Below are 23154 nucleotides of genomic sequence, written 5' to 3'. Positions count from 1 at the left end.
TGTACCACTGCACTCCAGCCTGGGTGACAGAGAGAGACTCTATCTGAAAAAAAAGAAAGAGAGAGAGAGAGAGAGAGGGAGGGAGGGAGGGAGGGAGGAAGGAAGGAGGAAGGAAGGAAGGAAGGAAGGAAGGAAGGAAGGAAGGAAGGAAGGAAGGAAGGAAGGAAGGAAGGAAGTGGAGTGAGTGAGAAGCCTTGTGAGAAGTAAGTGCTGCATCTTAGGAAGTGTTTAAGCAGAGGCTGGTTGACCCATGCCTAGGAGAATGGCCTCTGTTCTGGCCTTGGTGACTGGAGCCTGCTTGAGGCTCAGAAACAAGCATGGCCACATGGGCAGTACTTCCTCCCCTCCTCTCCCACCAGCTAAGAGTTGTCTTTGGCAAAGTTCAGTCCATGGATGGGTGAGCTCAGGGCCTGGTCCTGAGACTCCTGGGGGTGCTGCGGTGGTACCATGGAGCTCTCATCAGCCTCCTGGGCTTGCCTTGTCTGGGTGAGCCTGCGTGTGTGTCTTCAGTGACATTGTAATTTTAGGTCCATGTTTTGGGGGTGAAGGCAGTGACCTTTGAAAGAGGGACTGACAGACTGGTCTGGAGGCAAGTCCCTTGGACTTGAATTCAAGATATACCTGGGGCCTCGTGTAGCCCACAGCATCTACTGCCATGTCAATAGACACTGTGTTCCCATGCCACCTCCTCCCAGTCTGGCTTGATACTTTTATGACCCCACTAACAGATGGGAAGCAATGCCGTGGAAAGCCCAAACCCCAGATAATCTACAACCCACATTTGGTTTAGGAATGATCTACCGGATGTCATTTTTAAAACATAGATTATCCTTCCTAATTTTTATTTGGTTGAGGCTGAAAAAAATGTTTTAATATACTTGGAGTCCATATTAGAAGTAGCTAGCCTAGAATGTGTTCAGGCTCAGAAATAAGCTGTCCTAGACCCGAACATTTGCTGCAGATAATTGAAGATTGCTTTTAGTTCCCCATAATCACATTAGCTCATATTTTTGTATGTTAATCCTCTTCAACTTTGGTTATTTCCTCTGTGCGTGTGTGTGTCCCCCATGCCCCCCATTTAGACTTGACTGGCTTTCTGGAGCCCCAGCCTAGAGCCTTCTTTCTGCATCTCTTTTTACTTAGGGCTTAGCCACTGGCTCCTATGGTACTTTGAGGTGTAGCTACATGGAAGCCAACTGAAGCATTGGGTTTATAACCTGGAGCCAGTGCTTTGTGTTCTGTTCCTATCTGGGGAGACCTTTGTTGGGTATATGTGCATATGTCCTAAACACAGCTGTTCACACAGCTGCTATCTCTTGGTATTGTGCCAAACCCATGCCAGCCCCCTATATTGCACTGAGTTGAGAGAAGTCTCTGATGCTCTTGGCTTGTCCCACTTGGAGAGAGAGAAGGGAGTCCCCATGGTGAGGATGTGAATGAGTTTCTCAGCTGGGTTTCTCAAAACACCCCCTTTCTGCCTGCTATTCCTACCTATCAGGGCCAGCTAGGCACACCCCTGGGTCTCTCCTGGCAAGGAGGAACCCATCTGTAGAGGAGAGAGGGGCAGGAAAGAGACAGGCCACAGAGGGTTCATTGTAGGGGTTTCTGCTTAGCTTCTTTGCTGTTCTTCCTTGGGAAGGGCTCCAAGAAAGCCTCCTGCCTGTCTCACAAACCTAGCTGTAGCCATTAGCATAATCTCGTAGCTAGATTGTTCACTGATGCCACTAGACTGCTCATTCCCCACCCCCACCCACCAGCCTTTTTGCCTGACCTATTCATAGACTCTCAGCAAGAGCCGAAACCCTTGGCATGTTATCAATGCCTCTTGTTTGCTCCATTCCTTGGGTAGCGGGCTCATTGAGGGGATGCACGAGTCGGGGGCTGCATGAGAGTAGCCTTACTTACTTCCATCTCTGTCACATCAGGCCCCTTCATTTTTGGTTGATGTGTAAACCAGTAGGCGAGTGCCTGTCTTGCCTGTGAGGGAGCTGGCACCTGGGAACTAGGCCTGAGACAATAGACCCTGCTTGGGTTGCCCTCCTCCACCCTTCTGACCTGGGAAATCCTCTAAGCTGACCTAATTACCTGCAGTAGAGAAAGCATACGGATTCCCAGCATATGCTGCAGTTTGAGGAGGGAGGAGACCTTGGGACAGGTGGGTGTGTGTGTGACTCTAGGGTTAACCCTTTGGCTGCTGCCTCCTTAGGAAAGCATCTCCTTTCACTTTGGCAACCTTGTGGGAGTGAACCACTCTGGAGTTCTTTCAAGCTGGTTAGCCCTCTCCGGGGCATTCATTTCTGGGACACAAAGCACCAATTTAGTGCCAACTTAGCACTGACTTGGGGGACCTTCTGCTCCTCTCACTTGGCACCAGTCATCAGAAGATGGTTCTATTTAGCCAGAAGCCCCAGTCTTTGCTTCTTCAGGGTTCCCTGTTCAGTCCCCTGGTGAGTCCTTGGTAAGAAGCGGTTTTCCACTGAGCACTCTCGTGGCCTCACTCTGGGCTAATAGCTGCTACTCCAGACCCAATACACTCAGAGAAGCTGAAATACTTGGGAATGGTTTGCAAGGTACCTTCACCCAGCTGATCACACAGTGATTGGGTGTGTACTTTGCTAATAGTTTCTTACTTTGTCACAGTGCTCTTTTACTTGCATTGGAGAGCCTCCTTTGAGCTTCCTGACAGCACTGCAAGGTATGCTGGGAACCCTCACAAGGACCCCTGAGACTCAGGTTGCATCAGTGAGCAAGGGGTAGAGCCAGGAGCTATCTGCTGTCAGGCCACCTGACTCCAGCAACAGTGCTCTTCACGCTGTCAGAGGTGCCGCATTAGTGCAAATAGAGCAAATGTGTGAGACTTAGCCCCTTACCTCAAGGGAATCATCTTAATTTGGAAGCAAGGTTTACCAATGCAGAAAAAGACTCAAGAATGCTATTCCAGGCTCCAACACAACTAACTGTATAACTGGGAACCAAGAGACAGAATGGGATTGGGAAGGAAGTCCACTGTTAACTGGAGTCCTTGGGGAAGGCTTTGTGGAAAAGGCAGGCTTTAAGCTAGACCTTAAAAGATGAATCATATTTTGATATACGGTGAAGAAAGGAAAATAGACTTTAGGAATTAGGACCTAGGAAAGACTGTGGTGGGAATGGGGTGGTGAGGTATGGGGAGGAGGAATAGTAAGGAGGCCTTTGAGCGCAGGGTAAGGTGTACTATTGAGCAAGGTGGGCACCAAGTGAGGGCTGAATTCCAGGGTCAAGTCAAGCCAGTTGGACCCAAAGGACTGGAGGAGAAGAGGCCAGAGCTGCCTCACATGATAAGGATTCTTAGAACAGGGACATAAATCTAAAGCATTTCCTTTGACCTCACCCTCCAACCCTTGCTGCTGGGGTCCCACCTGCCCTCCATGCTCCTAGAAGCAGGAATGTTAGACCCAGAACCCCTGCCTGCTGACATAGCTAGAGATCCAGAAGATATTTTGAGACCCATTGAGTGTGATTTCTAAAGTGGAAACTGTATAACTGGGATTGGGCAGGAAAAGCTTTCAGGGAGGAGAAGCACCGGGAAAATATTTATGAAAGACCATCCTCTTGGACCTTTTATATATGTTTCATTAACCCGTACAATGACCCCATGAAGCAACTATTATCATTATCCCCAATTCACACAAGAGGAAGCTGAGGCTCAGACAGATAGAGGAATTTGCCCTTGGTGACACAGCCAGTCCATGGCTAGGGCCTTTTGTCTCATAAATGCTGTGCCCTCCAGCTTGTAATAAGAATAAACTGGTATGGCCTTTGCCCTCGAGAGCTTGCAGTGCAATTGGAAGAACAAGCTCAAAAGGCTAAGAAGACCCTTAAGAGTACTGGGCAACAGAGGGGGGAAAAGTGAATATACAGACAAATGGGAGAGCCATTGTGAGCTGTTGCAGACAAAGCTTCCCAAATGAAGCTACGCTTCAGGACATCAGTGAGGGTGGTGGACAGGGAGAAGGCCAGTTCTGATGGAGATGGTCATAGAGTGCCAAGGACAGATGCAGAAATGGTGTGTGTGTGTGTGTGTGTGCACGCGTGTGTGTGGTTGCATGAAGAAATATCTGCCAAACATTCGTAAAAAAGAAACTAGAATGATCCCTCATGTACCTAGTGTCTAACTTTTAAAAGTAATTTATTGAAGTAAAATTTGCATGACATAAAATTAACAATTTTCAAGTGAAAGATTCAGTGACATTTAGTAGATAGTAGATTGATAATATTGTGCGTCTATCTCCTGTCTCTAGTTTCTTTTCTTTCTTTCTTTCTTTCTTTCTTTTTTTTTTTTTTAGACGGAGTATTGCTCTCTGTTGCCCAGGCTGGAGTGCAGTGGTGCCATCTCGGCTCACTGCAACCTCCGCCTCCTGGGTTCAAGCGATTCTCCTGTCTCAGCCTCCCAAGTAGCTGGGATTACAAGTGCCTGCTATTAACGCCCAGCTAATTTTTGTATTTTTAGTAGAGACAAGGTTTCATCATATTGGTCAGGCTTGTCTTGAACTCCTGACCTGAGGTGATCCACCCACCTCGGTCTCCCGAAGTGCTAGGATTACAGGCATGAGCCACAGTGCCTGGCCTCCCTCTCTCTAGTTTCAAAACTTTTTCATCATCCCAGAAGATCAACCCATACCCATTGAAAAGCCATTCCCCATTCTCCCTCTCCCTGTCCCCTGGCTATCACCAATCTGCTTTTTGTCTGTATAGATTTGCCTCTTCTGGGTATTTCATATTAAAGAAATCATACAACATGTAGCCTTTTATAGCTGGCTTCTTTCACTTAGTTTTTTTTGTTTGTTTGTTTTTCTTTCTTTTTTTTAAATTGCATTTTAGGTTTTGGGGTACGTTGGAAGAACATGCAAGATTGTTGCATAGGTACACACATGGCAGTGTGTACCTTCCTCCCCATCACCTATATCTGGCATTTCTCCCCATGCTGTCTTTCCCCAACTCCCCACCCACCGCTGTCCCTCCCCTATTTCCCCCCGACAGACCCAAGTATGTGATGCTTCCCTCCCTGTGTCCGTGTGTTCTCATTGTTCAACACCCACCTATGAGTGAGAACATGCAGTGTTTGATTTTCTGTTCTTGTGTCAGTTTGCTGAGAATGATGGTTTCAAGATTCATCCATGTCCCTACAAAGGACACGAACTCATTGTTTTTGATGGCTGCATAATATTCCTTAGTGTATATGTGCCACATTTTCCCTGTCCAGTCTATCATCGATGGGCATTTGGGTTGTTTCCAGATCTTTGCTATTGTAAACAGTGCTGCAATGAACATTCATGTGCATGTGTCCTTATAGTAGAAAGATTTATAATCCTTTGGATATATACCCAGTAACGGGATTGCTGGGTCAAATGGAATTTCTAGTTCTAGGTCCTTGAGGAATTGCCACACTGTCTTTCGCAATGGTCCAACTAATTTACACTCTCACCAACCGTGTAAAAGGGTTCCTATTTCTCCACATCCTCTACAGCATCTGTTGTCTCCAGATTTTTTAATGATCACCATTCTAACTGGCATGAGATGGTATCTCAACGTAGTTTTGATTTGCATTTCTCTAATGACCAGTGATGCTGAGCATTTTTTCATATGTTTGTTGGCCTCATGTATGTTTTATTTTGTAAAGTGTCTGTTTGTATCCTTGGCCCACTTTTGAATGGGCTTGTTTTTTTTTTGTTTGTTTTTGTTTTTGTTTTTGTTTTTCTTGTAAATCTGTTTTAGTTCTTTGTAGATTCTGGTTATCAGCCCTTTGTCAGATGCGTAGACTGCAAATATTTTTTCCCATTCTGTTGGTTGCCGATTCACTCTAATGACTGTTTCTTTTGCTGTGCAGAAGCTGTGGAGTTTGATTAGGTCCCATTTGTCTATTCTGGCTTTTGTTGCCAATGCTTTTGGTGTTTTGGTCATGAAGTCCTTGTCTATGCCTATGTCCTGAATGGTTTTGCCTAGATTTTCTTCTAGGGTTTTTATGGTGTTAGGTCTTATGTTTACGTCTTTAATCCATCTGGAGTTAATTTTAGTGTAAGGTGTCAGGAAGGGGTCCAGTTTCTGCTTTTCTGCACATGGCTAGCCAGTTTTCCCAATGCCATTTATTAAACAGGGAATTCTTTCCCCATTGCTTGTTTTTGTCAGGTTTGTCAAAGATCAGATGGTTGTAGATACGTTGTGTTGCCTCCGAGGCCTCTCTTCTGTTCCATTGGTCTATATCTCTGTTTTGGTACCAGTACCATGCTGTTTTGATTACTGTAGCCTTGTAGTCTGGTAGTGTGATGCCTCCAGCTTTGTTCTTTTTGCTTAGAATTGACTTGGCTATGCGGGCTCTCTTTTGGTTCCATATGAAGTTTAAGGTGGTTTTTTCCAGTTCTGTGAAGAAGGTCACTGGTAGCTTGATGGGGATAGTGTTGAATCTGTAAATTACTTTGGACATTATGGCCATTTTCACGATATTGATTCTTCCTAACCATGAACATGGAATGTTTCTCCATCTGTTTGTGTCCTCTCTTATTTCGTTGAGCAATGGTTTGTAGTTCTCCTTGAAGAGGTTCTTTACGTTCCTTGTTAGTTGTATTCCTAGGTATTTTATCCATTGCTTCCAGGTTTACTAGTTTATATTCATCTCTTGGTAGCAATTGTGAATGGCAATTCGTTCTTGATTTGGCTCTCTTTAAGTCTGTTATTGGTGTATAGGAATGCTTGTGATTTTTGCACATTGATTTTGTATCCTGCGACTTTGCTGAAGTTGCTTATCAGTTTCAGGAGATTTTGGGCTGAGACAATGGGGTCTTCTAGTTATACAATCATGTCATTTGCAAATAGAGACAATTTGACTTCCTCCTTTCCTATTTGAATACCCTTTATTTCTTTTTCTTGCCTGATTGCTCTGGCTAGAACTTCCAATACTATATTGAATAGGAGTGGTGAGAGAGGGCATCCTTGTTTAGTGCCAGATTTCAAAGGGAATGCTTCCAGTTTTTGCCTGTTCAGTATGATATTGGCTGTTAGTTTGTTGTAAATAGCTTTTATTATTTTGAGATATGTTCCATCAATACCTAGTTTATTGAGGGTTTTTAGCATAAAGGGCTGTTGAATTTTGTCAAAGGCCTTCTCTGCATCAATTGAGATATTCATGTGGTTTTTTTGTCTTTGGTTCTGTTTACATGGTGAATTATGTTTATAGACTTGTGTGTGTTGAACCAGCCTTGCATCCCCGGGATGAATCCTACTTGATCATGGTGGATAAACTTTTTGATGTGCTGTTGTAATCGGTTGGCCAGTATTTTGTTGAATATTTTTGCATCTATGTTCATCATGGATATTGGCCTGAAGTTTTCTTTTCTTGCTGAGTCTCTGCCAGGTTTTGGTATCAGGATGATATTGGTCTCATAAAATGATTTGGGAAGGAATCCCTCTTTTTGGATTGTTTGGAATAATTTCAAAAGGAATGGTACCAGCTCCTCTTTGTATGTCTGGTAGAATTTGGCTGTGAACCCATACAGACCTGGGCTTTTTTTTGGGTGGTAGCCTCTTAATTGCTGCCTCAACTTCAGACCTTTTTATTGGTCTATTCAGGGTTTCAACTTCTTCCTGGTTTAGGCTTGAGAGGATGCAAGTGTCCAGGAACTTATCCATTTCTTCCAGGTTTACTAGTTTATGTGCATAGAGTTGTTTGTAATAATCTCTGATGATGGTTTGTATTTCTGTGGAATCTGTGGTAATATCCCCTTTATTGTTTTTTATTGCATCTGTTTGATTATTCTGTCTTTTCTTTATTATTAATCTGGCTAGTGGTCTGTCTATTTTGTTGATCTTTTCGAAAAACCAGCTCCTAGATTTATTGATTTTTTAAGGGTTTTTTTATGTCTCTATCTTCTTCAGTTCTGCTCTGATCTTAGTTATTTCTTGTCTTCTGCTAGGTTTTGAGTTTTTTTTTTTTTATCTTGCTCCTCTAGCTCTTTCAATTTTGATGATAGGGTGTCGATTTTAGATCTCTCTTTGCTTCTCATATGGGCATTTATTGCTATGTATTTTCCTCTAGAGACTGCTTTAAATGTGTCCCATGATAGGGTGTCGATTTTAGATCTCTCCTTGCTTCTCATGTGGGCATTTATTGCTATGTATTTTCCTCTAGAGACTGCTTTAAATGTGTCCCAGAGATTCTGGTATATTGTCTTTGTTCTTGTTGGTTCCAAAGAACATCTTTATTTCTGCCTTCATTTCATTGTTTATCCAGTCAACATTCAAGAGCCAGTTGTTCAGTTTCCATGAAGCTGTGCGGTTCTGAGTTAGTTTCTGAATTCTGAGTTCTAACTTGATTGCATTGTGGTCTGAGAGACTGTTTGTTATGATTTCTGTTCTTTTGCATTTGCTGAGGAGTGATTTACTTCCAATTATGTGGTCAGTTTTAGAGTAGGTGCGATGTGGTGCTGAGAAGAATGTGTATTCTGTGGATTTGGGGTGGAGAGTTCTGTAATTGTCTATTAGGCTTGCTTGGTCCAGGTCTGAGTTCAGGTCCTGGATATCCTTGTTAATTTTCTGTCTCATTGATCTGTCTAATACTGACAGTGGGATGTTAAAGTCTCCCACTATTATTGTGTGGGAGTCTAAGTCTCTTTGTAAGTCATTAAGAACTTGCCTTGTGTATCTGGGTGTTCCTGTATTGGTGCATATATATTTAGGATCATTAGCTCTTCTTGCTGCATTGATCCTTTTACCATTATGTAGTGCCCTTCTTTGTCTCTTTTGATCTTTGTTGGTTTAAAGTCTATTTTATCAGAGACGAGAATTACAACTCCTGCTTCTTTTTGCTCTCCATTTGCTTGGTAAATCTTTGTCCATCCCTTTATTTTGAGCTTTTGTGTATCCTTGCATGTGAGATGGGTTTCCTGGATACAGCACACCAATGGGTTTTAGCTTTTTATCCAATTTGCCAGTCTGTGTCTTTTGATTGGGGCATTTAGCCCATTTACATTTGGGGTTAATAGTGTTATGTATGAATTTGATCCGCCATTTTGATGCTAGCTGGCTGTTTTGCCCATTAGTTGATGGAGTTTCTTCATTGTGTTGATGCTCTTTACCATTTGGTATGTTTTTGGAGTGGCTGGTACTGGTTGTTCCTTTCTATGTTTAGTGCCTCTTTCAGGAGCTCTTGTAAAGCAGGCCTGGTGGTGATGAAATCTCTGAGTACTCACTTGTTCACAAAAGATTTTATTTTTCCTTCACTTATGAAGCTTAGTTTGGCTGGATATGAAATTCTGGGTTGAAAGTTCTTTTCTTTAAGGTTGTTGATTATTGGCCCCCACTCTCTTCTGGCTTGTAGGGTTTCTACTGAGAGATCCGCTGTGAGTCTGATGGGCTTCCCTTTGTGGGTAACTCGACCTTTCTCTCTGGCTGCCCTTAGCATTTTCTCCTTCATTTCAACTCTGGTGGATCTGATGATCATGTGCCTTGGGGTTGCTCTTCTTGAGGAATATCTTTGTGGTGTTCTCTATATTTCCTGGACTTGGATACTGGCCTGCCTTGCTAGGTTGGGGAAGTTTTCCTGGGTAGTATCCTGAAGAGTATTTTCCAGCTTGGATTCATTCTCTCTGTCACATTCAGGTACACCTATCAAACGTAGATTAGGTCTTTTCACATAGTTCCATATTTCTTGGAGACTTTGTTCATTCCTTTTTACCCTTTTTTCTCTAATCTTGCCTTCTCATTTTATTTTATTGAGTTGGTCTTCAACCTCTGATATCCTTTCTTCTGCTTGGTCAATTCAGCTGTTGAAACTTGTGTATGTTTTGCGAAGTTCTTGTGTTGTGTTTTTCAGCTCCATCAATTCACTTATATTCCTCTCTATGTTGTTTATTCTCATTAGCATTTTGTCAAATCTTTTTTTCAACATTCTTAATTTCTTTGCATTGGGTTAGAACATGTTCTTTTAGCTCACAGAAGTTTCTTATTACCCACCTTCTGAAGGCTGATTTTGTCAATTCATCACACTCATTCTCCATCCAGACTTGTTCTCTTGCTAGTGAGGAGTTGTGACCCTTGCAGGAGAGGCGTTCTGGTTTTGGATGTTTTCATCCTTTTTGCACTGGTTTCTTCCCATCTTTGTGGATTTATCCACCTATCATCTTTGTAGTTGTTGACTTTCAGATTGGGTCTCTGAGTGGAGGTGCCATTTGTTGATGGTGAAGTTATTTCTTTCTGTGTCTTAGTTTTCCTTCCAACAATCTGGCCTCTCTGCTGTAGGACTGCTGAGGTCCACTCCAGGCCCTGCTTGCCTGGGGGATCACCTGCAGTGGCTGCAGAACAGTAAGGGTTGCTGCCAGTTTCTTCTGCTGTCTTTGTCCCAGAAGGATATCCACCAGATGTCAGTCTGAGTTCTCCTTTATGAGGTGACTCTTTGGATATATGGGGACCAGAGAGCTGCTTGAGGAGACAGTCTGTCCTTTATAGGAGCTCAAGTCCTGAGCTGTGAGCTCCATTGTTCATTTAGAACTGCTGGGCCAGTACATTTAAGTCTGCTGCAGCAGAACTCATAAACCACCCCCCCTTTTTTTTCCCAGGTGCTCTGTCCCGAGGAGTTAGGGCTTTATTTATGAGTTTCTGTTGGGCTGCTGGCTTTTTTCAGGGCTGCCCTGCCCAGCGAGGAGGCGGCCTAGTCACTGTCTGCCTGCAGAGGCTTTGCTGAGCTGCTGTGGCTCCGCCCACCTGCCGGGTGAACTTCCCTGCAGTACTGTTTATACAGGTGTAGTTAGAACTATTGCCTCTGTAATGGTGGACTCTCTCTGTAATAGCGGGCTGCCTCGGCAATGGCGGACTACCTCCCCATTGTGGTAGTGCGTTGGTAATGGTGGACGCCCCTCCCCCACAGAGCTGGACCGTCCCAGGTTTAGCTATGCTTGCTGTGAAACTCTCAATCCAGAGTGTTTCTGATTGCTGTTTTTTTGTGGGGGTGGGACCAGCTGAGCCTCATCACCTGGCTCGATGCCCCAGAGCCCCTTTTCTTTTTTTCTTTTTTTAGTTGAGTAGTCGATTCTTTCTCACAGGTGTTCCAGTTGCCTGTTGAAAAGGCACCGGGATCTGTGTGATTTCTGTGCGGCAACCCACTGCACAGGCTGAAACAGTCGCACTGAGATTAATGGCGCTTTTTCGCTTGGGAATCTCCTGGCCTGGCTCCCTGTTTCAGTTCCCTTTTTAATCAGATGAATGGGTGACTCTGTCTCCCAGGAGCTCCAGTTGCCAGCTAAAACGGCACCCGGACCCATGTATTTTGTATGGAGAACTGCCGCGCCAGGGCACCAGCAAAAGAGCTGTGCCAGCCAAAACAGCCTTGGGGGCCAAACCAGCTGCACTGGTGACGCATGGGCTCCTCCGCCTGGGAATTTCCTGGCCTGTGGGCAATAAAAATCCATCTGGAAATGCGGCATCCACTCACACTCCATGCTTTTGCTGGGAGCTGCAATCCTGAGCTGCTCCTAATCAGCCATCCTGGATCCCTCTTACTTAGTTTTCATTAGCATTTTCAGGGTTCATCCACATTGTTGCATACATCAGTACTACATCCCTTTTTATGGCTGAATAATATTCCATTGTATGTATAAACCACAACTTGTTTCTCCATTCACCTGAAAGTAGATTTTTGGGCTGTTTCCACCTTTCTGCTATTACACATAGTGCTACTACAAACATGTAAGTACATGTGCTTGTTTGAGTACCTGCTTTCAATTCTTTTGGGTGTGTATATACCTAGGAATGGGATTGCACGGTCATGTGGTAATTATATGATTAGCTTGTAGGGGATATGCCAAGCTGTTTTCCAGAGGCTGCACCATTTTCTGTTCCCATCAGCAGTGCGTGAGGGCTCCAGTTTCCCCTCCTCCTCCCTGCTAGTGCTTGTCTTTTCACTTGAAAATCACTCCTCATGGTTTTACACACTGAACTCAGCATGCCAGGTGCCACCTCTTCCTCAAAGTGGGCCCAAAAGCCCATCCAGCTTGGGCCGGGAGGCTTGGCTGCTTCTCGGTTCTGCTTCCCATACTTGCTGTGCCATCCATCAGTCCTGTGCTCTCTTAAGTTGGGAGACTGGACTCCTAGAAGTTGGACTATCCTGCTGTGATGGTCATTGGAGCAGAAGAACCCAAAATATATGCAGTTTCCTGCATGGCATGCCCCTGCCTGCCTAGCAGCAGGTCAACTGGCCGTTTTCTTGGGGGGGCTGTGCTGCCTGCCCCTCAAGTACCCTCTGTCTCCCCTGTCACAGCCCTCAGAAACCCATGTGTGACAACATGGGATCTCAAAGTCCACTGACCCTGCTGCTGGGATATTTTCAGTCCTGCTTGGGTGCCCCAAAGTGTCAGCTGGCTAGAAGGGGTGTGCACTGCTTCTAGGGTGGTGTTTTTGTTTGCTAGGGCTGCCAAAACAAAGTATCACAACCCTGGTGCCTTCAACAGCAGAAACTTATTTCCTCACAATTCTGGAGGCTGGAAGCCTGAGATCAAGGTGCTTACATGGTTGGTTTCCTTTGCAGGCTTCTCTCCTTGGCTGCAGATGGCCACTTCTCCTCCCTGTGTCTTCATGTGGTTCCCGCTCTGTGAGTGCCTGTGTCCTAATCTTTTTTTTTTTTTTTTTTTTTTTTTGAGATGAAGTTTCACTCTTGTCACCCAGGTTAGAGTGCAGTGGTGCAATCTTGGCTCACTGCAGCCTCTGTCTCCCAAGTTCAAGCGATTCTCCTGTCTCAGCCTCCCGAGTAGCTGGGATGACAAGTGCCTGCTATTACGCTCAGCTAATTTTTGTATTTTTAGTAGAGATGGGGTTTCACCATGTTGGCCAGGCTGGTTTTGAACTCCTGATCTCAGGTGATCTGCCTGTCTTGACCTCCCAAAGTGCTGGGATTACAGGCATGAGCCGCTGCACCTAGCCTAATCTCTTTCTCGTGAAAATGCCAGTCATCTTGAATTAGGGCCCACCCATATGAGCTCCTTTTACCTTAATTACCTCTTTAAAGGTCCTGTTTCCAAATACTGCAGTCACATTCTGCGGTAGTGAGGGTTGGGATTCAGTATATGAGTTTGGGGAGGACACAGTCCCACCCATACTGGGATAGAACAGCAAATATTCATAATGATGAGGGAGGGGGAAGGGCATCTGGGAGAGGCCTTGTGCTTCCTCTGGGCTCCCGTTTGGTCTGAGTGACTCTTGCAGGCGTATACAGAACAGGTGGAGGGGAAGAGAGTCATGATGGCAAGGAAGAGGGCACTGGGGTCTTCGGGGAGGCGGAGAAGCAGTGTCCGAGATCAATAATTTATTCCTGGATACTAGGCAGGAGGGCGTTGTCATGGCAACAGGCGGCTCCAGCAGGGACTCCTCTGGAGTCCCCTCTTCCTCGCTCCCTCTGCTCTCCCTCCCACCTCCCCTGCTTTCTCTTGCTGCTTCCCTTCCCCCTCATTTTTCTTGACTGTCTCGGGAGGCTTTTTGTGGAGTGAGCCTGCCTGTGCCTGCTCAGTGCAGGAGCTCTGGGGCTCCCCACAGCCGTAGCAGCTCCTTCCCTGCCAGAGCTGTCACCCTGACTCTTCTTTCTAGAGAGACCCCAGTGAGGGGCCATCTTACTGTCTTTCCCACCACCAGGACTCTTGCTTTAGTGGAAACCTCCTGGGGCACTCCTTTTTCTCACAGCCGGTTTTACCAACCGTCTCTCGCTCTTCACCAACCAATTGAATGACTTCTAATCACACTTTGCTCACTGTGCCAGGTGCCTCTGTCCTTAGAGAGATTTCCGAAGCCGGGCAGCTGGGCAGGGCCTTCTCCCGCCTTAGCCCCTAGATGGGACCATCCTTGGGACTGCTCATCATTGGCTGCAGCAGTTGGTACATCCTCCTTTCCTCCCGGCCTCAGTGGATGGGAAGATGCCAGGAGCACACAGCCAACCAGAAAGTCTGTGCACCTCACTAGACTGTAAGCTCCATGGCAAGGATTCTGTCCTTAGTACCCATAGTGGGTGCCCAGTAAATATCTGTGCTATGTTGTGGAAAACAAGAGAGAGATCTGAAGGATGTCTGAGACAACAAATGCGTCTTGGGTCTCTAAACCAATATTTCCCTGAGGCTGGGCCTTGGGTCCCACAGCTGCACTGAAGGAACCCATCGAATATTTAAAGTTGTTTTTTATGCACATTAAAATTCACTGCTCCCCTGATTTACTGGCTGTCACAACTAGTAAGGGATCTGGTCTATAATAACCATTTAAGACTTAATGTTATTAGTCTTATAATTGCTGCTAAGGGTCTTGTCTCTTCTCTGAGTTTGTAAATCCTCATGCACAAAGATTAGGAAAACATACCCCTAAGCTGGAGGCCGCCAAGGGGTCTGGGCAGTTGGGGATCAAACTCAGCTGCCTTCCCCATGTGTTGGTTTCCTAATAAAGCCTTGACCTGGGGGTGCAGATTTAGCTGTGGAGCATCTGTGAGCATCCTTGGGGAGTTAGGGAAGGAAGGGAGGGGTTACCCAGCAGAAGAGTGTGGTGTGGGCTGCCCTCATGACAAGCAGCTGCCGGTGGAGAAAAGAGCCTTATCTCCAGGGAAGAGAGCTCCTTCCCAGCCTACAGGCTCACACCCTGATGGCCCAGAAGAGATAGCAGTGATGTTGTAATCAGATGGCCATGATACCGCAGGCAGGGATTAGAGTTGCCAAGAAAACTAACTGTATTAGAAATGTCTTCCTCTGGCTTATCTCAGGAACTGTTCCGCTTCTCCCTACAGGGGATCATTTTCCAACATTTCCTCTGCGTAGTCCTCATCTAAAAGCATTTATGAAAGACCTAACACATTTTGGTGTGGTGAAAGGTCATGGGACATGGGTTGATTGTCCCTGGACTGTAGGCCAGTGTCCCCTGTGCCACCCTCACTTCTCTGCCACCTGTGAGGGTCTCAACACTGCTGCCTGTGAGAGCTGCCAACCAGAACCAGCAGCTGCTGCCCTCCCATACCAGAGCTCTCCTGCCAGAATTTAGCACAGAAATTCTGCCCACTTCTTTTTTCTTTGGGGAAAAGGGTAAAATACACTTAACATAAAATTGGTTAAAATTTACCATTTTAACCATTTTAAAGTATGCAATCCAGTGGCATTTATTACGTTCACAATGCTGTGTAACCACTACCACTGTCTAATTCCATAAGACTTTCATTACGCCAGAAGGAAACCCTCTACCAGTGAAGTGGTCACTCCCCATTCTTTCTTCCCCTCAGCCCCTGGCAGCCACTAATTGGTTCTGTCTCTATAGACTCGCCTATTCTGGATACTACATATCAGTGGAATCATACAATATATGGCCTTTTGTGGACTTAGTATTATGTCTTCAAGGTTTATCCACATTGTCGCGTGAATCAGTACTTCATTCCTTTTTGTGGCTGAATAATACTCAATTATCTGTATGTGGCATATTTTTGTTTCTCCATTCACCCACTGATGGACCATTTGGGTTTTTTCTTCTACCTCCGAACTGTTGTGAATAGTGTTGCTATGAACATTTTTGTGTACAAGTTTTTGTTTGAACACCTGCGTTCCTTTTTTGTTTTTTCTTTTTGTTTTGTTTGTTTTTTTGAGACAAGGTCTCGTTTTGTCACCCAGTATGGAGTGCAGTGGCGTGATCATCTGTCTCTACAGCTTCGACCTCCTGGGCCCAAGCGATCCTCCCACCCTCCTGAGTTACTGGGACTACAGACATGCACCACCATACCCAGCTAATTTTTGTACTTTTTGTAGGAGGTTTCTCCATGTTGCCCAGATTGGTCTCCAACTCCTGAGCTCAACTGATCTGCCCTCCTTGGCCTCCCAAAGTGCTGGGATTATAGGCATGAGCCACTGCGCCTGACCTGAACACTTGCTTTCAATTCTTTTGGGTATATACATAGTGGAATTGTTGGGTCATATGGTAATTCGACATTTAACTTATTGAGGAACTGCCAGACTTGTCTCACTTCTAAACACATGCCAGTCTCTGTCTTCTTTTGAAAGAGTGGGCAGCTCCCTGTACCCACTCCAGACTCATGAACTTTGGCAGCCACTTCTGGTTAGTTTCTGGTTCCTAGCCCCTGGTCAAGACACAGTGATGTGGGTGAACACAGTGTGGGGATCTAGAAGTAACAATGGGGTGATTTCTAATTATTTGTAGTTGTGTTACCAGATCTTATTTACTCATACATGTTCTGTTCTTTGAAACCGTACCATGTTGGAAGCTGCATATTTGTTCCTGTAATGAAGCCAGTGCTCAAAACCTTGTTTCATCGTATGTAGGAATAGCCTTCAGAATTTTTGCCTTGATACCATTCTTTGCTTTTCGCACTAAACAGTATTCCCAACTGCATCACCCACCATCTTTCGCATTCTTGGCCCTGTCTTTCAACTTAAGGAAAAAAATTACCATCTACCCTCATAGGATAAAGATTTGCTACCATGGGGTCCCATCAAAAGAATATACTGCAGGCTTTGAAAACAGTTCCAAAAGAAAAGCTTCTGAAATGTTCTAAGTACTGGCGGGTGCGTTGTTGGAATATGTATATAGCTTCCCAAGGGGACTTCTTTGAAGGAGACAGCACTAATTTAAATGTATAAATTCTGGTGTGTTCATTTAAAAGATCAGCTGGAAGGCTTTATAGACATATAATAAAAAGTCGATGTGAATGGTTATTGAATTATGTACACCTCTAGGAAATCAAAGAAAGAGTTTCATTTTAGGAATTTCAGAGAGATTGAGTTTAAAATACAACCTGGGAGTTTGGTGGTATGGTTAACACAAAATAGTATTACCCAACTGCTAGAGAGGAGAAGGGTCAGTGGGGAGATCAAAGGCTTAGATGACCTTCTGAAGATCTTATCTTCATAAGGGTAAGGAGGGCATTTAGGTAGTCTGGCTAGGAAGGGGACATACAGTACATTGCCATTTTTATTATTCTCTATCTTTGGAGGGCAGTGTAAGGAAAAGGGAGACTGGTGAGAAGTACAGGTGAACTGGAACCTTGGGAGTTAAACGTTTTTAAAATTTTTAAATAGCACATCTTGTTGTAGCCTAGACTACCCAAGGCTTCCCTGTAAACTTTAAATATTTTAGCCAGCTTTGGAAGCCTGAAAGAGAAGCTTTGGACAAAGTGCTTAGGACAATGTGCTGGGTATGTTCGACCTACTAGGTGTGGGGTTTTTCCTCCTCATTCAAAAAAACTCAAGTCAGCAGAGAATGGGGTAGAAATAAAGTCATCTGGATAGTGGACTGGAAGAAAGTGATGGGTCAGAGTTTAGTCTGGTTTTTTCGAGATTTCAGAGGTACACTGGAGGCTGGTGACACTGTCCCCATTTGACAACCAGGCCTGGGGAGTGGATGACAAGGTCAGCGGAATTTCAGAGCCAAGAATAGATCCCCAGCTCCATGCCATCACCACAGTAACTCACTCCAGGGTTTGAAGAATATCGCCCTCTGGGGAGAGAGCGCTTCTGAAAATTGTTTCATGTCTTTGTCTCATTTATCCTAGCAATCATTTATTTGAGGTCAGATATTGATGGATTTGACAGCAAAGTAGAGAAGAATGCTGCAGTGATTTTTTAAAAAAAATTTTATTGTGATGAAACACAGTTGTCTGTGTAATATAAAACTTGCTGTTTCAACCATTTGTAAATGTACAACTTAGTAACATTTAGTATATTCACAATGTTGTGTAACCATCACTACTTTTCTGTTTCCAGAACGTTTTAATCACCCCAGACAGAAACTCTGTAACCAGCTGGGTGCAGTGGCTCATGCCTGTAATCCTAGCACTTTGGAAGGCTGGGGGGTGGGGGTGGATCACCTGAGGTCAGGAGTTCGAGACCAGCCTGGCCTATGTGGTGAAACCCTGTCTCTACTAAAAAATACAAAAATTAGCCAGGTGTGGTGGCAGGTCCTGTAATCCCAGCTACTTGGGAGGCTGAGCCAGGAGAATCACTTGAATCCAGAGGATGGAGGTTATGGTGAGCCAAGATCATGCCACTTCACTCCAGCCTGAGCGAAAGAGTGAGACTCCGTCTCAAAAAAAAGAGATAAACTGTAACCATTAAGCATTAACTCCCTGTTATGTACTCTTCCCAGCCCTTGGTAACCTTGAATCTACTCTCTGTCTCTATGAATTTACCCATTATATTATGTATATTTCACATAAGTGGAGTCATACAATATTTGTTCTTTTGTGTTTGGTTTATAACATTTTCAGGGTTCCTCTGTATCATAGCACGTAGTAGAACTTCATTCCTTTTCATTGCCTAATACTATTCCATGGTATGAATACACACCATTTTGTTTATCTAGTCATCTATTGAGAACACTTGCATTGTTATGAAGTTTTACTTCTAGTTTTCTTCTAAGGGTTTTATGGATTTAGCATTTATATTTGGGTGATTGACCCCTTCTGACTTGGTTTTGATACATATAGTACTGCCTCCTTATCCACAAGGTATACATTTCAAGATCCCCAGTAGATGCCTGAAACCATGGGTAGTAATGAACCCCATATAGACTATGCTTTTTTCTTTCTTTTTTTTTTTTTTTTGAGACGGAGTTTCGCTCTTGTTACCCAGGCTGGAATGCAATGGCGCGATCTCGGCTCACCGCAACCTCCGCCTCCTGGGTTCAAGCAATTCTCCTGCCTCAGCCTCCTGAGTAGCTGGGATTACAGGCACACGCCACCATGCCCAGCTAATTTTTTGTATTTTTAGTAGAGACGGGGTTTCACCATGTTGACCAGGATGGTCTCGATCTCTTGACCTCGTGATCCACCCACCTCAGCCTCCCAAAGTGCTGGGATTACAGGCTTGAGCCACCGGGCCCGGCCGACTATGCTTTTTTCTTATGCATACATAGCTATGATAAAGTTTAATTTATAAATTAGGCACAATAAGAGATTGACAGCAACAACTAATAATAAAATAGAAAAGTTATAATAATATACTGTAAAAAAAGTCATGTAAGTAGTCTCTCTCTCTCAAAATATCTTAATGTACTCTCTTCACCTATTTTCTGACTACAATTGACCTTGGGTGACTGAGACCTCAGAAATCAAAACTCTGAATAAGACAGGGGGGATTACTGTAGTGTGACATTTGTGGTTTGGGGTACAACTTCATTCTTTTCATGTGGAAATCCAGTTGTCCCAGCACCATTTGTTGAAGAAACTGTTCTTTCCCCATTGAGTGGATTTGGCACTCTCGTCAAAAATCAGTTGGCCAGGAAATACGGGTTTATTTCTGGACTCTCAATTCTATCCCATTGGTACAAAGTTTTTCCTCATGCCACTACCACATTGATTTGATTACCATAGCTTTGTAGTATGTTTTGAAGTCAGGAAATGTGAGTTTATGGTTGTTTTTGTTTTTGTTTTTGTTTTTTGTTTTTTGTTTTTGGAGACGGAGTTTCACTCTTGTTACCCAGGCTGGAGTGCAATGGCGCGATCTCAGCTCACCGCAACCTCCGCCTCCTGGGCTCAGGCAATTCTCCTGCCTCAGCCTCCTAAGTAGCTGAGATTACAGGCACGCACCACCACGCCCAGCTAGTTTTTTGTATTTTTAGTAGAGACAGGGTTTCACCATGTTGACCAGGACGGTCTCGATCTCTTGACCTCCTGATCCACCCGCCTCGGCCTCCCAAAGTGCTGGGATTACAGGCTTGAGCCACCGTGCCCGGCCGAGTCTATGGTTTTATTTTTCTTTTTAAAGATTGTTTTGCCTAGTTGAGGCCTCTTGCAATTACATATGAATTTGAATGTAATCATTCTTGAACGTAGTGTTGGTTTCTATTGAGTGAATACACAGAGGTAGAATTGCTGGGCCACAGGATAGAAGTATGTTTCACCTTAGTACACACCATCAGTTTGTTCCAAAGTGATGGTGCCAGTTTACCCTCCTGCCAGCAGTCTATGGGAGTTCCATTTGTACCACACCCTTATCAATATTTGATATGCCAATCCTTTTGTAAAATTTTAACCTTTCTGGTATATTCCCCTAAAATTAAGAGTCAAACCCTGCTGCCTCCTTCAAGGGGCAGCCAAAGTGCAGGCATCCACAACTTTGCTCCAGTGGACTTTCTCCTAGCCCTGGGTCTTGGAGAGTGCTTCTTGCTCCCTTCTCCATCAGTGGCAGTCAGGGTCTAGCTCAGCTCTGGAGGCTGGAGTTCTGGCTGATGGAAGAGGCAGAATAAGCTGTATCCTCACACTGCCAAACCCCAGCCCATCTGAGAGGACTTTGGGATTTGGAGTATGTGCGTGGTGGGGACAGAGGATGATCACGGGCTGCTAAAGGAAAAATGGTACCTGGACGCCGTCTTGGCTGCAGGAGTCGGATATGATTCCATTGTGAATGGGGCCTTTGGAGCTGTGCCAAGCCCTTGAGAGGTCAGTCTTAGGTAACCATGCTTCCAAGAATTAAAAACCTGGCAGACCTGTCTCATTTGACCTTGAAAAGGCTCTTTCAGATACCAATCCTGAGTTCAGAAAGGGTAAAAGGCTTTTTTCAGCCCTACAGCATCATGGGGCTAGAAATTCTCAGACCTGTGCCTTATACTTGCTCAGCTCTAAAGGCCCTGAGGCAGTGAGCACTCTTTCCACTTTCTAGCTTGCTGCATAGCTGAACTCAAGTTCAGTAAACATTCACTGCAAGCCTGTGTGTGCAAGACATCAGACTAGGCATCTTGGAAGCTGCAAAGGACATTATATGAACTCCCTTACTATAAGTTTGTCATCATCTGGTAGAGGAGGAAATATTTGCATACATCATTACAATGAATCTTTGCTTAGTGAGGGAGATACATAATGTCCTTTGGAAGCCAGGATGGGAGAGATCATGTCCCACCCTGAGAGGTTTGGTGCACCACATCCATGGTAGGTGCATGGACATGAAGGGTTGGATCAGCTTCCTGGAGGAGATGATTGGCACTGGGTCTTAGAGGATGAATAGGATTTGTTAGCCAGAGATGGAGTAAGGGAATTCTAGGCAAAGACACAAAAAAGCAGGCTGTAGATGTTACTATCCTGGGCACTTGGAGGAAAACAGGTGCAGTCAGATTACTGAATGCTGACAAGGGGGACCCCTAGATGTCAGCCTGGAGGAACTAGATTTTAATTTGCAGAAACAGGGAGTCCCTGTAGGATTTGCACATGGAAGATTTATTTAGTGTTGCTCCTAATTGGAAAGCATTCTGGTAACAAGAGGGAGACCATGGGACTGCTCCACCCACGCAGAAACAGAAATACAATACGTGTATCAAGATAGGCATATGTGCCCACAAACACACATACAGGAACTAGGACAAACAAACACACTGAGACCTAGAGACCCACATGTCAAAACACGTAGCCGTACTATCAGAACTCACCAGATACACACACACACGCGCGCACACACACACATACACACACACACACACACACAAATCTGTAAACCCAAGAAGACACATTCAACACCATATACATGTGAGATACCTATACACACATGAAGGCAGACAAGCCCTGGCGGGTACCGACAGCCCACGGCTGCCCAGTGGCACCTCACACCCTCCTCCCAGGCTCCCTTCTGAGTGACTTGCTTCTTGGCTGCTGCTTCCAGCCCTGGGTCATCCTGGGATCCCATTCTGGATGGGATGGTTGCGTCCTACCTCGCACTCACTGCTGAGATTTCTAAGCTCCTCTGACAGGGTCACCCAGCTTCAGCTTAAATGGTTGAGACAAAATACTTTGTGGTGGCAAGTTCCCTGTTGTAATAGCGTTAACTTTCCATGCTGGGAAGTGAGGATTATGCACCCAAGGATGAGACTGGACCCTTCACTGCAGCAGTTACAGTCTGTTAACAAATCCAGCTGGAGGGCCTCTGGCCTGCTCAGTCTACTCTCTCCCTGAGTCCCTGTGGGCTGCACGTGGCCACAGGGTCAGCAGTTCCCCTGAGTCATTGCATTGCTGATCTCTTCCGGTGTGGGAGAGCAGGTGGGCTGGATGTGGCGCACCAGACCTCTTTGGAGGGAGCTGTGGCTGGCAGGGGAGTGAGCCTTGTGAGGGAGTGGGAGTCGGGTGCCCTGCCTAGGATGCTTAGGATGCGCCGGCACTCTCCCCCAGGCAGGCCAGCTGTTGCTAGAGCCATTCTGCATTGGCGCGGTTTGTCCTCTGTGAATGTGACCCACATTCAGGCCGGCCCAGCAGCTGTCTTCCCCCGCCACATTCCCCCTTTCTGGCTGCCAACCCCTCCTGGCTTCCTGTTCCCTACCAGCATCAAGCTCCCTGGGTTGAGAAAGGGGCTGCTGTCCACAGGTGGCTTTGGGAGATGGGCTGGTGTGGCCACCTCTGTGAGGAGAAAAGCCACAGGAACTGCAAGGCGGTGGCTTCCAACACTGTGCTGAGCTCGGAGCAGGCAGAGAACAGGAGGAGGAGCAGGAGGGCAGCTACCCTCTGGGTCTGCCCACCCCTCCGACCCCCAGGCCATCCAGCAGGGGGTCATCTGGCTGCCGTCTGATTTTCTCAGCATCTTGTTCCCTTTTGTTCCTCTTCAACATGGGATCAATTTGATCTTTCCATTAACCCTTCTGTACCTTGCTGATATGGAAAAGGGCTACCTCTTCCCGGGCGGACTTTGCCCCTGACCTGGGCTGCCCACTCTGTTCTGGCTCTGAGTCTTAGGGCCAATGCCTTCCATCCTGGCTGTGCCTTTCCCCTGTATCCTTCCCATTCCCATACAAACTCCATTAGCCCTGCATTCATTGTTGGCAAGAGAAATGGCTCAACAGGAGCCTCTGTGGAGAGGCCAGCTGGGGGCTAGATATGGGGCTGGAGGGAGCCAGAGCGGGGGTGCAGGTTGTTGACTTGAAGCTCAGGATGAGCCAATAGTGGGATGTGGTGGTTGAAGAGGCATTGCAATATGAGCCTGTCCCAAAGGCTGCCCCGTGCCCTGGGTGGGGAAGCTACGCCCTGCTCCGGGTGTCATGCCACAGCAAGCACTTTTTCTTGTTAACAAAAGTGATTTATGTTTCCTTTGCAGAACATTCAGGAAAGATAAATAAGCACAAAGGGGAAGAAAAGCAAATTATCCCTAATTTCGCTACCCGACGATAGTCATTCTTCTCCTGAATTTGTAATCT

General features: G+C 45.5%; 1 protein-coding gene across 31 annotated transcripts in view; it reads left to right on the top strand.

Annotated features, from left to right (window-relative positions):
- NFASC (neurofascin) overlaps positions 1–23154 on the top strand; it is a 204946-nt gene that overhangs the window by 24588 nt on the left and 157204 nt on the right. Inside the window, exon 1 of one of the 31 annotated variants that reach the window (XM_074384947.1) lies at positions 136–12613. The exons of the other annotated variants lie outside the window; for them this stretch is intronic. Within the exon in view, the coding sequence (XP_074241048.1) occupies positions 12531–12613 (83 nt within the window). The 5' untranslated portion in view covers positions 136–12530. Of the gene's footprint in view, positions 1–135; positions 12614–23154 lie in introns of those variants that run through there. 31 annotated transcript variants of the gene reach the window in all.

This window comes from Saimiri boliviensis, chromosome 14 (genome assembly GCF_048565385.1).
Source record: "Saimiri boliviensis isolate mSaiBol1 chromosome 14, mSaiBol1.pri, whole genome shotgun sequence".
NCBI classification, from domain to species: Eukaryota; Metazoa; Chordata; class Mammalia; order Primates; family Cebidae; genus Saimiri; species Saimiri boliviensis.
This window is presented reverse-complemented; position numbering and strand designations above follow the sequence as displayed.